This window comes from Chionomys nivalis, chromosome X, assembly GCF_950005125.1.
Source record: "Chionomys nivalis chromosome X, mChiNiv1.1, whole genome shotgun sequence".
NCBI classification, from domain to species: Eukaryota; Metazoa; Chordata; class Mammalia; order Rodentia; family Cricetidae; genus Chionomys; species Chionomys nivalis.
The window spans coordinates 53,429,993-53,446,799 of record NC_080112.1 but is presented as its reverse complement, the minus strand read 5'-3'; the positions used below and the strand labels follow the sequence as shown (position 1 = coordinate 53,446,799).

General features: G+C 32.2%; 1 protein-coding gene across 2 annotated transcripts in view; it reads right to left on the bottom strand.

Annotated features, from left to right (window-relative positions):
• Window positions 1-16,807, bottom strand: part of Dmd (dystrophin) — a 2,258,623-nt gene that overhangs the window by 814,944 nt on the left and 1,426,872 nt on the right. For both annotated transcript variants that reach the window (XM_057760244.1, XM_057760245.1), the window contains one exon: window positions 16,380-16,529. In XM_057760244.1, the coding sequence (XP_057616227.1) occupies window positions 16,380-16,529 (150 nt within the window). The remainder of the gene's footprint in view (window positions 1-16,379; window positions 16,530-16,807) is intronic.

Sequence of the window (16,807 nt, the reverse complement as noted above, 5' to 3'; positions counted from 1 at the left end):
TGGAGGATAAGTAAAAAATTCCTACAGGAAATAGGAAATATATTCTGGCAGACTTTCTACAAATGACCAAAGATCAAAGCTAATAGTGTGTATAAATGGCATTGTAATTGTTGGTTTGACAGACACAGATGTGAATGTTAGTATTATTACTTCAGAATCTTGGCATCTAAATTGGCCTCTTAGAGAGGGAGATATTCAATTACTAGGAATTGGAACCATATCTCAAGTAAAACAAAGCACCAGATGGGTTGACTGCATTGGGTCAGAAGGTCAAAAGGGGAAGCTGAGGCCATATGTGGCTAATATTGCAGTAAAGTTATGGTGTCATGACCTGCTGGGTAATGGAATACCCAGATTACCATTCCTGCAATCCCAAAAACTTATAATTCTGAGAAGGATATTATAAGGTACTATACACAGAGGTCATAGCCATTCAGGCTGTACAAGAACATAAAGCAACTAGCAAACCTTTAGAGGTATCTACAGCCCTACATTTAAAATGGTTAACTGAGAAGCCTACATTGGTTAAGCAGTAACCTCTAGCTGAAGATAAGTTGCAGGCTTTAGAACAGCTGATACAAGAACAACTAGATGCTCACCATATTAAAGAATCAACCAGCCCTTGGAATTCTCCTGTATTTGCTGTAGAAAATAAATCTGGTATATGGAGAATCGTGACAGATCTAAGAACTATAAATAAGCTAATTCAACCTATGGGCCATCTAATATCTGGAATTCCCCTGCCTTCTCTATTACCAAAAAATCTGATTTGAAACATTTTTTCTTCACTATACCTTTATAAGAAAAGGATAGAGAAAAATTTGCCTTCACAGTACCTACTTATAATAATTCTCAGCCTACTAGGAGATATTAATGGACTATCCTACCACATGGAATGTTCAATAGCCCCACTCTGTGCCAATACTTTGTAGGTCAGCATTGGAAATAATATGTAATCACATTACTAAGTCTATATAATACTATTACATGGATAACATTTTGCTATCTGATTCAAACATGGATACTTTAGAAAAAATGCTTGAAGAAGTAAAGAAAGTTTTGCCAAAATGGGGATTACAAATACTCCTGAAAAAATACAGAGAGGAGATTCTGTCAATAATCTAGTTTATAAAATAGGTTTACAGAAAATTAGAACACAAAAGACACAAATTAGGAGAGACTGGTTGTGAACTCTTTTTTTTTTTTTTTTGGTTGTGAACTCTTAATGATTTTCAAAGATTGTTAGGAGACATTTCCAGTCTACGACTGGCTGTTGGGATAACACCTAATCTAATAATTCATTTAAACAAAACCTTAGCTAGTGATAAAGACTTGAATAGTCCCAGAGAATTAATAGCTAAACAGAAAAAGAAATGAAAATTGTTGAGGAGAAATTATAAGAGGTACATGTGGATAGGGTGAATCCAAATTTTAATTGTATTCTAGTCATATTGCCTTCTGGAATTTCTCCTACTGGAATTTTAATGCAGAGGGATGATATTTTCTTAGAATGGATCTTTTTACCACATAAACTAAGTAAAAATTAAAACCCTTATGTGGAAAAAGTCTCTGAATTAATTGTAAAAGGTAAATTGAGATTTCGTCAATTAGCAGGTATAGGTCCAGCAGAGATTATAGTACCTTTCACTATTGATGAAATAAAAGTTATGGGAAGACAATGAACCACGGCAAAAACTTGTGCTCATTTTTTTTTTGGAGAAATTTATAGCAATTATCCCCAAATTGAGAAACTTAACCTTATAAAGAGAACTTCATGGATTCTTCACCAAATTGTATGTGATGCACCAATAACTGGAACCTGTACATTTTATATTGATGCAAATAAATCAGGGAAGACAGATTACAAATCAGAAGAATTAAGTAAGGTGGAACAAAGCCCTTATAATTCTGTTCAGAAGGCAGAATTATATGCTATTCTCATGGTGCTAAGGGATTTTAATGAACCTATTAATATGGTTACTGATTCACAATACGCAGAAATAGTTATCTTGCATATTGAAACCTTGAATATACCAGATGACACAGAATTGACTTCATTATTTATCCAGGTGCAAGACATAATCAGGAATAGCCTTTTTCCTATATACATAAAACACATCTGATTCCATACAGGTCTGCCAGGTCCTCTAGCACAAGGTAATGCAGAAATTCATTGATTATTGATTGGAAGTATGTGTAATTTCTCAGAATTTCAAACGAAACATCATGTCAATAGCAAAGGTTTAAAGAAAGAGTTTTCTATTACATGGAAACAAGCTAAGGTGATTATAAAGAGATGCCCTACTTGCTATTTCTATAACAAAACACTGCTACTTGCAGGGACTAACCCAAAGGGCACCCAAAGAAATAAAATCTGCCAGATGGATGTGTTTCACTTTGCAGAATTTGGAAAATTAAAATATGTACCACCTTCTATGACAAAACAACGAAAACAACCTAAGCTTCTCCATACCATTGACACTTATTCAGGTTTTCAATGGGCAATTGCTTTAAGCTCAGAAAAGCCTGATTCAGTAGTCACACATTTATTAGAAGTTATGGCCACCATGGTTACACCTGCACAAATAAAGACAGATAATGGTCCAGCATACATCTCTAGGAAAATGAAACAGTTTTTTACTTATTATAATATTAAGTATATTACAGGTATACCACACCATCTTACAGGTCAGGCAATTATGGAAAGTTCAAATCAAACTATAAAGGATATGTTAAACAAATAGAAAGGGGTAGAAAACGCCCCCCCAAAATAGATTACATATTGCTTTATTAACCTGAAATTTTCTTAATGTTAATGAGAAAGGGACAACAGCAGCAGAGAGACATTGGATAGTAGAAAAGTCTTCTGGCCGGGCGGTGGTGGTGCACGCCTTTAATCCCAGCACTCGGGAGGCAGAGGCAGGCGGATCTCTGTGAGTTCGAGACCAGTCTGGTCTATAAGTCTATAAGAGCTAGTTCCAGGACAGGCTCCAAAACCACAGAGAAACCCTGTCTCGAAAAACAAACAAACAACAACATCAAAAAAAAAAAGAAGAAAAGTCTTCTGAATTAAATCAACTGGTTTATTTCAAGGATGTATTGACCTAACATTGGAAGCTAGGAGATGTGCTATATTGGGGAAGGGGTTTTGCTCTTGTTTCAACAGGAGAAGAAAAACGATGGATAACATCAAAATTAATGAAGATTAGGTTTGAAAAGGTGAAACCTCTTGAAAAGGAGAAATGACAGCTCATCCACAGTGATGAGAACCATACAGATGGTAATTAAACTTTATAAGTGTTGGGGCAAGATTCTGTTCTTGTCTTTGCAGGAAAATACTCATCTTCAAAAATTGAAGAGACTCTGGGTTTTTGAATGCTGAAAGATGGAAAAATAATGATCCAATAAGGATCATGAAGAAAAATGAATGTTACTTGTAGGTACACACACACACATACATATATTTGTGTACACACACACACACACACACACATATATATGACTATATAGAGCTGCCTTTGGAGTTGGACTCTGGCTCCATCCCTCTCTAAATCCAAGCATATTGTTAAAATAAAAATTCAGAGTTTCTGTCTCATGATACGGGACAGAAAGAAAAAAAAATTAGAAAAATATTTACTTTTCTTCATATCTATTTTTGTCCCTATCGTACCTTTCAATTGAAAATATATGCCTGTATATGTCTATATAAATAATGTTTATGTTTTCCACAATGAACAATGAATTTTCCTGCAGTAATCATTGAAGTTTTCAGGAAGAAGATGGGGCCCTACAACAACAACTCCATCTGGTTGATATGACGTCATGATGCTGATAGCACTACTACAAGACCTGTTTTGGGTACCAGCTACTCAAGATGGTTCCAACTTGATTAGCCTAAATGGTGTACTTTTTTACAGTATTCTTGCCAGACCTCCAAATCAGAAGCTCAGAAAAACCCTACCAAATAGTCAGAGACTATATGCCAGACAGTAATCATGAAACTTAACCATCATTTTTCTTTCGCAGGATCCAGTAGAAAGTACATTGCCCCTGTGACAGTTGGAAGTAATTCTAGAAGATGCCATCCCTCTCCCAACAAGGTTTGTCTTAGGGTTAGGGACATCATTTAAGGGTTGATTATAATTGGAATAGGGTTGGGAGCTGGGAAGAAATTTTGTAGGATCAGAGATCTCTTTGAAAAAAAAAGGATAATAGATTAGTATGAGATTACTCACACTAATAACAATAGTGAGTGATAGAGAGAATACTTGTGAGTTATTATTTATAGGCAATTACATTGATACAGATTCTTGTATATTGATACAAAGTTAAATTATATTGAATATGCATGTTTTACCTCTGCTTAAAACATTTTTTATATATTGATATATATTTATCATATTGAAATGTACATTTCTACCTCTGATCAAGATACTTATACATTTTTTACATTTTGAGGTCACTGTTCTCACTTGTTGCATATTTGTTTATTTATAACATTCTAATATGAAGTCTTAGTCTTTAAGTTATATAGGTATTAAGAATTATAGATCAATAGTCATCTGTGTTTGTCATACTTATAATTAGACTAATAAGGTTCTTTAGAAACATAGTGATATATTCTGCATAGATAGGTAATCTTCAAGCACTTCAAAGAGATGTAGAATATGACATTTAAATAACTTAGGGTTAGGCTGAAGTGAAACACGATTGGTCCTGGCACCATAGACCTATTCCTGAGAGAATATTGAGCACCAAAAACACTCCACTTGGAGGTTGTTTTTTTCATGGCAAAACTGGCCTTTGGGCAAAGAAATGCCTATGCCTCCACCACTGACAAGGCACATGGTATCTGGAAATGGATAAGCAGGACTGTCAAATCTTGCCAGGACAGGGGAAGACAGTTTTTGAAAATTTCCCTGCCTTTGAAAATGGTCTGTCAAATATTCTAGGCCTTAGCCAAAGTTGGTTGCTTCAATGTTGCAAATGAGACTTTGGGTGATTGCCCAAGAAGTCAGTTATCTCTGTCATTTGTTACACATTTTGGAAGTTGCTTGACTGCACTTCCTGCTTACTCAAGTAATACTATTTCCCTTCTCAAATCTTTGATGGGGTTGAAAACTAGATAGTTGTAGTTACTTTCCTCTCATGACTTGGCCAAGTTATTATACAAGATATAAACTAGGATAGGATAATTATTAAATATATTTGTTCTTATTGTATATAACATTGTACTGGGCTTAGAACTCTCTTTAAAAAAAAGGGGGAGGTGCTGTAGGAAGTCTTTCAGCCAGTGGTTACCTGCCCACTGGGGCGTGGTCTCTTATACTATATATGCTGATATAGAGCATGTGTCTGGCCTCTTTTCTGGCTCTGGCATGTGATTTCTGATATCTGTTCAAGGAGAGGATTCTGATTTGTGAATCTACCCCTAAATAAATAACCATCTATTTCTCAATTCTGAGCTAGTGTGGGATTTCTTTTAAGCATCCTTCTTCATCAAGAGAACAGGTAGGGGTCAAAATATGCCTCAAATATATTAGACGCCTCTATGAAAATGGGCTCAGGTAAGGCAAAATCTTCCAGAATAAATGGGACGAAGAAACTTTGCTACTTTACACAAACTAGAGGTCACTGTTTAATTGTGTTACATTTGAGTTACAGTATGAATGATTAGAGATATTAATGGAAGTACGTATCTTCTCTTGATATTTTAGTATTTAAAATAGTTGTCATCCATTCACAGTGAACTATTTTAATTGGGAAGTGTTTTTCTATTATTTTATCTATTTTATGGATGTTTACTTTTAGTTTCCAAAAATTGGGGACCTATCTAACACCAGAAAATGTTTTTTGCTTTCTCATCAGCCTCTTAAAAATTTTAGGATGAAGAAGACACATGGTTAATAAAAACATAACAGGGAAGTGATTTAAAAGTAATTTACTATATTGAAACAGGACCTGTAATGATAAAAATAGCAAAAATGATCTCTGTGGTAGTCATTTACTGAGTTGTAGAAATTTTACTCTTTTATAAAGTTTGAATAAGTCCAAACAATATTCTCTTATTCAAAATGTTGGTAGCTGTCACACCAGAAATAGGATATATAAGTCTTACAAGAATTTTATTTTTCATCTGTATGGAATACACAGTCATTAATAGATTTCCTACATATTGCAACTATCAAAACAAATAAAATTTCTTAAAATACCCTTGTAGTGACTTTGGTTTCTGGCCCATTTTCTGGCCTACCTCTTTTCTTCTACACTTGATCAAGCATGCCAAAGATGGACTAAGCTCTTTCCAGTGATAACTAAGAATGTTCACAAATCAGAATGGCATCATCCCACTCAAATACTTTAACTTGTACAGCAAATGAAATTGAATTTCTCCAACAACAAACAATGAAAGAATCTCTCTGAAGTCTGATAATTAGTTCTAACATCAGGAAACATACTCAAATGCAGTAAGCCAAAATTTCTTCATCAGGTCCGATTAGCCCCTTCATAAGCCACACAAAAGACTTACCCTGAATTATATAAGGTGGATAAATGAGGCCAATGCTGCTTTTGGCATTCAACTTACTTACAGATAATCTAACTCATCCTTCTTAGCTGATACAAGACAGAAATAACATCAAAGTGTGATAAACTCTTTCCTTCAAGTCAGGGGTTTCATGGTTCATTGGCCACAGGCACAATCTATCAATCCATTTACTACACAATAAAAGGTAAGAAATCCATTACAGATCTGTTATAAGCCCTGGCAGGTGGTCTATAACAAAAACAGAATACATCCTCTGGTCAGTGTCCCTTTTCTCCAGTTTGAAGTACTAGGGGTCAGCTAACATGGATATAGTAGTCAGGATTTACTATTAAATTCTTTTTTGGTTCATAAATAAAAATCACATATCTTGATGTATAAGTATAAAGAGTTCACTAAAATGTTCGTTTTTTGGTATGATTCTGACCTTTCATAGCCCTGTTATTTTATTTTCACATTACATATTAGCTTTTCAGGTGATATAATAACAGAAACTAGGTTAGAATTTACAATCTGTATCTTTAAATATGGTCTTTAATCTTCTTTCCTTATTAAGGTTCAGTTTATGTAGTGAGTATATGAAAGCCTCCATTGAATTCAAGATTATTATTAAATTATTAAGAAGAAAGGAAGCCCTTCTAGCTTTAGAGGTGATGTCATATAATCTAGTAAGAAAAAGTCCTGCAGAAACAAAAGGGAAAATATATCATTGTGTGTTGGCAAAATCCTTTTCTATTGTATGTTTTTTTTTCTACTGTCTCAAAATCACTGCCATAGGGCAAACACATTTTTGCTAATAAAGGACTTTAAAAATGTTATACTGAAGGTCAAGATTTATGAAATTTTTCTCCTCATTTTCTTTTTATCATCATAATACTCTTTTTCTCATTTAAATTCATTGTGAACAGGAAAGAGTGTTTGCCAAGAATAATAAAATCTGTTTTTACTGGAAAATATGTTACCTTTTAAATAAAGAGTGAGCCATAGCAAACTTAAAGAGTACATTTTCATGTTGGATACATATTCTCACCATTAAATAGTGATGAAAGAAAAAATTTCACATGTAAATGAATCATAGCAAAAATATCAGTATTGTTTAATATGTCCTAAATGTTTTTCTTTCTAATTTAAAAAATAGCATTTTCTTGAACAAATTATATCAGCTGATATTCCCTAATAAACAATATCTGGCACAAGTGAAACTTTCAAAATCATCCTGTCAACATCAAGACTGTAGAGAAGAGAAAGAGTACAAGGTCTAGATTCCTAAGGAAGAGCTAGACCGATGAATCATATGCACATCTATTCAAGGTTAAAAAGTCAAATAATATAGGTTCACATTTAAAATTGAAAAATGTTGGTGAAATATACAATATTGTCTGTTTGGGCTTATTAAAAACCTGAAGAGAAAAGCTCAACACTGTCCAGCTCTTTGCACCTGTAATATTACTTGGTGAGATTTTCTTTTTAAAGTAAAGATCATTGGAATGGGAAGTCTTTGACTAAAAAACCCTTTGTGCTTTCTATTAGGCCCGTGTTGTTGTTTTAGTTCCTTGAATGCGCCTCTCATCAGCCCTTTCATTGCTAACTCAGGTTTTTCTTCAATAGTTATAACTATTACTATTTGATTAAGCTGATTCACCAAGGATGATGTGTTTTGTCTTTAAATTTTAACATTTTTAACTCTTCTACATTTAAAATGAGCTGTTTTGTGCAACTAAGTTGTGCCAGATACTTTGTTCCTCATAGCACATGCACTACTGTATTGAACTTCCTGCTATAAGCTGACTAGATCTATTGATATTTGAATTTAGCAGTGAAATAAATGAGACATGTCTAGGAAAGGTATGAGACCACGCAGCTGATAATCACCAGAATACATAATGTATCATTAATCATTAATGACAAAAGAAAATTACTTTCTCCTCAACCTTGTTCACATTTTCTTCATAAATTATCTAATACATATTCTTATTGTCCAAAATCCCAATAGGTTGAAAAATAGAAAGCGATATATACTTACAAATTTACTTTGTTGTCAGAGTGACTATTTGCAACAATGACTATCAAGTTTTTTGGACAGGCCAATCTTGTGAACATCATTGAAATGTCTACAAGGTAGATAATGCTGCTAGTTTTTAGAGCATTAGGAGTAATTATAATGATAATTACTGAGCACTGAAATGAACCCATCTCTAAGAACCTGATGTTTGTTCTCAAAAAGAGGATGACCTATAGATATTTTAGAAATAAAAGTGGATATTCATGAGAAAGAAAAGAGGGACTATACAATTATAATGGGAGAACAGACAAATGTGGGAAAGTTCAGGCAAACTGAGATATAGTCTAGCAATAAAACCACAACACAACATATATTTTTATAGAATTTAAAATATAGGACAACTATATTATAAACATTAAATTACCACTTCATTCTTCAACTTTCAGTTTCAATCTATTTAGTAACTATACATTAGAGATATGAATATTTACAATGCCAACACCCATAAAATTTTGCATGTCCTTTAAATTACCAAAGAATAGTAATTGGCAATTAATATGTTTAGAAGAGCATATGATACATAGTCACTCATTAGGTAGTGAAGGAATATATAAATGAGCTCATAAAACTTAACATAAAGAAGTATTCCAGATGATGGATTTCAAAACCCATCAGACTATATGCCCACTCACCCAGTGACCATTATTTTCTATTGTAATATCATTTCAGCTCACAGATCTATATAGTGAAGTACTATGTGGATTATGTCAGAAATATGTTTTATCAAGAAATATCATGAACACATCAAATATCATATATAGTCACATGGTCCCTGTTTTTACCTCTACCTCAGTGAATTATTTATCAACATTTCTATTTTATATTATAAAGTCTTTTCTTGGCATCATAAATTCAAGTCAGCATGGTATTGACACTACTGAAAAATTTTCTTCTTTAATTAAAAAAAATGTAGTGGTGTAAAGACTGAATGATCACTAATAACACTATTAATTATCACATACTGTGATAAAAATCTAAAATGGAGCAGCAGTATCCATATTTTAGTAAGGAGTGAAACAGCCAAGCCTTGGATTTATGTAAGTTTTTCTACAGTTTACTTTCTCCATTTGTAGTAACGACTACTAATGACTGACATACATGGCAAATGTACCTGAAAAAGGACCAACAATTTCTTAAACTGACACAAATAAAAGAACATTGCTAAAATGGTTGCTCCTTTGATGGATATTTAGAAATAATATGATTAGAGGTATAATATTTTCTGGAAATTTAGATACAGTTACTAGTGTACTTTAGAGAATGTTTTGGTTTAAGAATTTAACTATGTATTTACTTTCATGGTTTTTATTTTATGATTTTATTGGAAAGTAATTTTGGCTTTATTACAAAAGTGCTTTCAGGTTAAGCTTGAGGACACATGATTTTAAGCCTATTTTATTTTCTGGGTAAAGTAAATCAGATTTTCTAGGAAGATTTATTCAACTGAATTTCATTTTTCAGGACAATGTCTTAAATATGTCTGTAAAATGATTCAGTCATACTATATCATTTTATTTTGTCATGAGTATTTTTATTTAGGCAATTTTACATGCATTATTTTATATGTTCCTATTCATAATAAATATAACTGCATTTCATAAAAGTAAATATTATTTCATATTTTTCCAGAAGCTGGTATATGAATCAGGAAGATATATGACAGCTTCTTGAAGCTTCTTTATCTGACTGATGTGAAACCTACAAATTTCCATAGTTTCACTTTTTTAGCTAAAGAAAATTAAGATATAATGTGGTTTAAACATAATAAAGAATCATAATATGGTGTATAATAATAGGATATTTTGTTAAAGAAATCAAAAGTGAATTTGTATATTATACAAAATGAGTGTACTACTAAATGATGCTTATTTGACTGTGTTTATAATTTAAACTAATGTCTATATTTGCCTTGAAACAATGCTTACCTTTACACCATAAAAGATAAATTACCCTTTATCATGAAGGTATGTCATATTTTGTCAAAAGCTTTTTCAGCATCTAATGGGAGATGATCATGTGGTTTTTATTAATTAGTTTGTTTATATGGTGGATTACATTGATAGATTTTCATATGTTGAATCCATCCCTGCATCTCTGGGATGAAGCCGACTTGATCATGATGGATGATGCTTCTGATGTGTTCTTGGACTTGATTTGCCAGTATTTTATTTAGCATTTTTCATCAATGTTGATGAGAGATATTGGTCTGTAATTCTCTTTCTTACATTCAATGAAAGAAACAATTAATATATGGGACCTCCTGAAACTGAAAAGCTTCTGTAAAGCAAAAGACATGGTCAACAAGACAAAACAACAGCCTACAGAAAGGGAAAAGATCTTCACTAATCCCACGTCAGACAGAGGTCTCATCTCCAAAATATACAAAGATCTCAAGAAATTGATCATCAACATACAAATAATCCAATAAAAAATGTAATACAGACTTACACAGAGAACTCTCAACAGAGGAATCTAAAATGGCTGAAAGACGCTTAAGAAAATGCTCAACATCCTTAGACATCAGAGAAATGCAAATCAAAACAACTCTGAGATTCCATCATATACCTGTAAGAATGGCCCAGATCAAAAAACACTGATGACAACTTATGCTGGAGAGGCTGTGGGGTAAAGGGAACACTCCTGCATTAATGGTGGGAGTGCAAGTTGGTACAGCCCCTTTGGATATCAATATGGAGATTTCTCAGAAAAATTAGGAAACAACCATCCTCAAGAAGGTTTTCAGTATATACCCAAAATATGCTCAACTGTACCACAAAAATATGTGCTCAACTATGCTCATAGCAGTATTGTTTGTCATAGCCAGAACCTGAAAACAACTTAAATGTCCCTCAACTAAAGAATGGATAAGGAAAATGTGGTACATTTACACAGCAGAAAAAATAATGACCATATTGAAATTGGCAGGCAAATGGATGAATCTAGAGAACAGCCTATTGAATGAGGTAACCCAGACCCAGAAAGACATTTGTCATATGTACTCACTCATAAGTGTTTTCAAACATAAAACAAAGAAAACCAGCCTACAGATCACAATCCCAGGGAACTTAGACAACAATGAGGACCCTAAGAGAAACACACATGGATCTAATCAACATGGGAAGTAGAAAACAATGAGATTTCCTGAGTACATAGGGAGCCTGGGGACATGAGAGAGGGTTGAAGGGGAGGGGAGAGGAACAGGGGTCAGAGAAATAGGTACAGCTCAATAAAATCAATAAAATATCTATTACCCAGAGAAAAAACAAACAAATAGATTTATTGAATCATCTATCAGTTCATCACACTAATAGCAGCTGGTTCTCAACTTTTAATTCTTTTTACAATAACCTAGTAAAATAATATTCACACAAGCATTTTGGTTTTCACTTGTAGTATAATGCTCAAAAGATCAAGATATAGTTAACAGGTTGTCATTAAACAGGTTTTGTGTTAGGTGATTTTACCTAATGAAGGCTAATGCAAGTGTTCTCAACATTTTTCACGTGTGTGATTAAACATTTAGTAATTTAGTAAATTATTCTTATGTAGTTCATTTTCCATTTATGTTTTCATGTTAGATGGGCATATCAGGAAATAGGCATGTGCAAATAAAGAAACATATGCACTGGCTCTCAGTGCTTTTTTTTTTCCGTATTGAAATATAAAGCTGTGCAAATAATTACAAAGTTAGCTACACAGCATAATGAAATACCAGGAATTTCCACTTTCCATTAGGTCTTTCTGGGGAAAATGTGCTAAGTAATGGCCATATGTGTCAATCTGGAAAAAATTATCTACAGGTTCTTAATGCACTATTTACTCAACGCTCTTCACAGGAGGAAACAGAAAACAGAGGGAAGAGTTCCTTGTAAATACTTCTATGGTCCCAAACTTGAGATTTCATTCATAGGATTTCATAAGATTCGCAAGTGCCTCTTTTCTCCACGAATCGTTAGCTGTTCTCATTACTGAAAACCTACTGAAAAGACTTGTATGTTAAATTTATAATTTTCGTCAAAGGCATAGCACTGAAAATTTAATCTTTAGTAGAGGCAAAGATATTGTTTCGTAGCAGTATAAATCTATATCAAATAGTATCATTTCTTTAGTTTGCATTTTTTGATACAAAGTTGTGTTTTTATTTTGTTGTAGAAGTAGTAAAACCTTAAGTTTTATAATCCACAAAGTTTTTATATATAGGATTTCCTATTTTTATAATTTTCTGCTTCTTTTGTTATATCAAAATGTACTTGGATATTATATAAAATTTTGAAATATTTCTCCTCCTCAGACTTGTGCTATAGTAGTGATTTTCTTTGCATTATTATACAATTACAAAATTTAAATGGCCAACATATCATGTTTAGTGCAAGTATATCTGATTTAATATGGATATTTTGACATAATCAAACAAATAACTTTTAATTTTTTATTAAGTTTCTAATCTTCTGAAAAATATTTCAATCTTATCATTCACATAACTGAGAGGAAATGTGATATCTCAAATGATTTTTGAATATATCTTCTTGCTTGAATCATAGAGTTTTAAATATCAATTTTGATTACGATATTACAAAGTGGTACTTCTTTGTACCACTTTTATCAGTCATGGCAATGATCTGTTACAAGAACTTCAGCATCATCAATTTTAGAATCAAATAAATAACTTGGCACAATTTTAAGATTCAATTATTTGTTTCAAATAACAGAGTTCTGTTTAGTACAACTTACTTATGCCGCTCAATTTAGATGGGTGCTAATGAATAAAAAACAATTTACAAAAGGTAATTTTGCATTTTTGAAAGAAGCCATTTTGTATTACACAAAATTGCAGTTATCCAGTATCTTCTTGGAACATATTTTTCCCTATTTCAAAGATTAAAATTTCCTGTATACTGTGAATAGAAAAAAGTTAACATATATTAAATATGTGCAAAACCATAGTAGAATGGTTGTAAAAAATGAAGAAGCCTGAAAACATCTTTGATGGTAAAAGGCCTATCTGGACAAAACACTTAAAGGATATATAACATAAAAGAGAAACTGCATTAGGTAAAGGGAGAAAGCACCCTGGCAAGCTAAAAGGGAAGATACTATGAGGAATATAGCCAAGAAGTGGGTTAAAATTGAGGAGAGGGAGATTTTAAGTGGAAATTGCTTCCTAAGTTATTTTATCAGTAGAATATGATCAAAGGTTTTCCATTTGTTAATAAAGGAAAATACTAAAGATTAGTACTTCTTGACAAGCAAAACTAACCTCAATTCTAAACAAAGAAAATTTGTAGAATTCTTGAATAAAAAATTGAACTTGGTAGCATTTGATGAGTGTCCCAAAATATACCCCTTTGTATGCAGGATATTTATAGTTCAAAGTGTGGAAAAAAACCAAAATTACAGTCAAATTCCTTGAAAGATGAAAAGTGTAAATGCTTACAGAGCAATTAAAAATCAATTATGTCTCTATCTATTGCAAGAAAGTAAATCCATTTCTTAAATCTTACTATAAAACTTTGAATGCCTAGATAGCTGAACAATCAATTTTCTAAAATATATGAGAAAGAAATAAGAAGAGTGTTTAACAATTACACCCTGAACAAAGAAACAAAGAGAACCTCTCAATTTGTTTTGTAAATCTATGCTTGCATTGCTACCAGCACTTGAGGATGGTAGGGAAAAAGTTAAGGAATATTCCCTGCCATGAACAAAGATGCACAAAAACTCAGCAAAATATTAAAAAAATTGAATCCAGCCATTTGCAAAATGAATCATGAATAATAGGGGATCTCAAAGTGATTTCACATTTAAAAAAAATCAATGGTAATAATTCACCTTTTTTCAGAAAAAAAGAAGAAAGAAAATAGCTATAATTAGTTATAAGTATAAAAGAGTACCCTTGACTATTGTTCATTACCTTTCTTACTCTTGTACTTAATAGACTTAGAAGAAGGAGAAACTGAAGATGTCAAACATACTATACAACACATACCATATTTCATGATAAATATGCAGGAAAAGATTTTTTTACTGACACAGGTTATGTCAGGAAAAGTTCACTTAAAATTTAAAAGGATTATAAAGGGAGCAACTAGCCTTATGTGAATTCTAATTGAATATGACAGAATCATATTATTGAAACATATTCTACTATTAGGATTAATAGGCAAATTTAGAAATATCACCAGATACATATTTGATATATAGAAATTAATTATATCTTTCTAGACTACTAACCCAGAGGAGAAAAATTACAATAATTTTTATTTATCAGAGATTCAAAACATCAACTACTGTACATTAAATCCAATACATCACATTCTGGATCACCGGAATAAAGATGGCAAAACAGCATTAAAAACTTGATAAACATTCAAGGAAACATAGACAAAAGCAGAGGTATAGCATGTATAATTGTAGATATGGTGACTTAGTATTGAAAAGATAATTAACTAATCTACAAATTCAGCAGAATCCCAATTAATGTATAAGCAGGCTACATATAAAAGTTGACAAGACAGGTCTATGTTGAGTGGAATTAACTCAAAATATGAAAGTACTAATGAATAAGAATAGTAAACTTAAAGGTTATACAACCAGGTGCCAATTTTTTATTACCGTGAATATATATTAAATATTGTTTTACCATTACAAAATAAACTTCTAATGCATGGATGATCCTCTCAGGCACAAGGTGATACATAGTGTACATTTTTACTTATACAAAATATCTGACCCACATAAATCAAAGATAAATAATAGAAGCAATGATTACCATGACTAAAGTGAGCAATTGTATAATAGTTTATAAAGTTTTGATGTGAAGTTTTTAGGATCGGATGATTTTTATGATAATGATTGTAATCAATGCCAAGTAATTATATAATAAGATGCCTACTTCTCAAATTTGGTGATGTAAATGTTTTATGAAAGATTTTAAATATTAAAGCAAAACTATAGTACTATATATTTTAAATAGATGAATTTTATGACAAGGTTAATTGTATATCAATTAACAATATAAAAACAACAAAAAAGAATATAAGAGCTGTCATTGAGATACTGTTGTACTAGATGATAAAAAACAATATTAAAGCAGATTCATACATGAATATTCATTTGACTCATGACCGAGTTGTAACAGTTGTACAGTAGAGTAATATTTCATTTGAGTAAATAAATGAGACTGGTTCCATATCAAAGGAAAAAGGAAATAAAAAAATAAAAAAATAAGTGAGACTGTGTCAAAAGAATTTAATTACAATATAAATTTTTATATGCAAGTTATTTTCTAATTATGCAGTAAATTGAAAAATATTTTATATTCTACATCAATTTTAGACTGTGCCCTATGTGGAAAGACAAAGACTTGCAAGTAAGGTCACTGGAAATAGAATAACTTTTTGAGCATATTATCATTCATTGGTTATCAATTACGTCTATATTCTACATCTAAAACAATAATTCTTCATCACTATACTTCCTGACCTTGAACACCTCACTCAAGTTAATTGCTTTATGAATGTTTCTACCTATGGAATAATTTTTAAAAGAGTATTGGTGCACGGTTGGCCTTCAACCACTAATGCAAAGTCAACCACTATCACAAGCAGCTTTCTCTCTCTAAGAAGCTACACAGCTAAATCAGATAATCAGGTTATAAACCAAACCAATAATCCAAACTGCTGCTTCCTTCCAAGAAAACACGCAAGAAGCAAAGCAAGTACAAACACTGGCAATATTTAACACATGTGAAAGAGAAGATGGTTAATGTCTAACCTTGATCCACTGGAGATTTGTCTGCTTGAGCTTATTTTCAAGTTTATCTTGCTCTTCTGGTCTTATGGGAGCACTTACAAGTACTGCTCTTCCTGTTTCATTTAATTGCTTTAGAATTCCTTGGCGCAAGGGCAACTCTTCTGTCAGTAACTGGAACAGACAAATACAACAACATTTAAAATGAATTACAGTGCAACTAACTCTGTGTCATCTTTATTGATTAGTCTATCAAATCGAAGCGACTTGACTGAAGGTCCACTGGCACCTGAAATACCAAATACTTCCGCAGAGCACAGAGACGATGTGCTGAAACATCTGTATCGAAGCAAATAAACCTCCCTACATATGACTCCATTATTTTACTCATTTGAGTGCTTTAAAGCAAATGATGTTAGATGAGATGTAGAGCTCTGGACATAATAACAGTC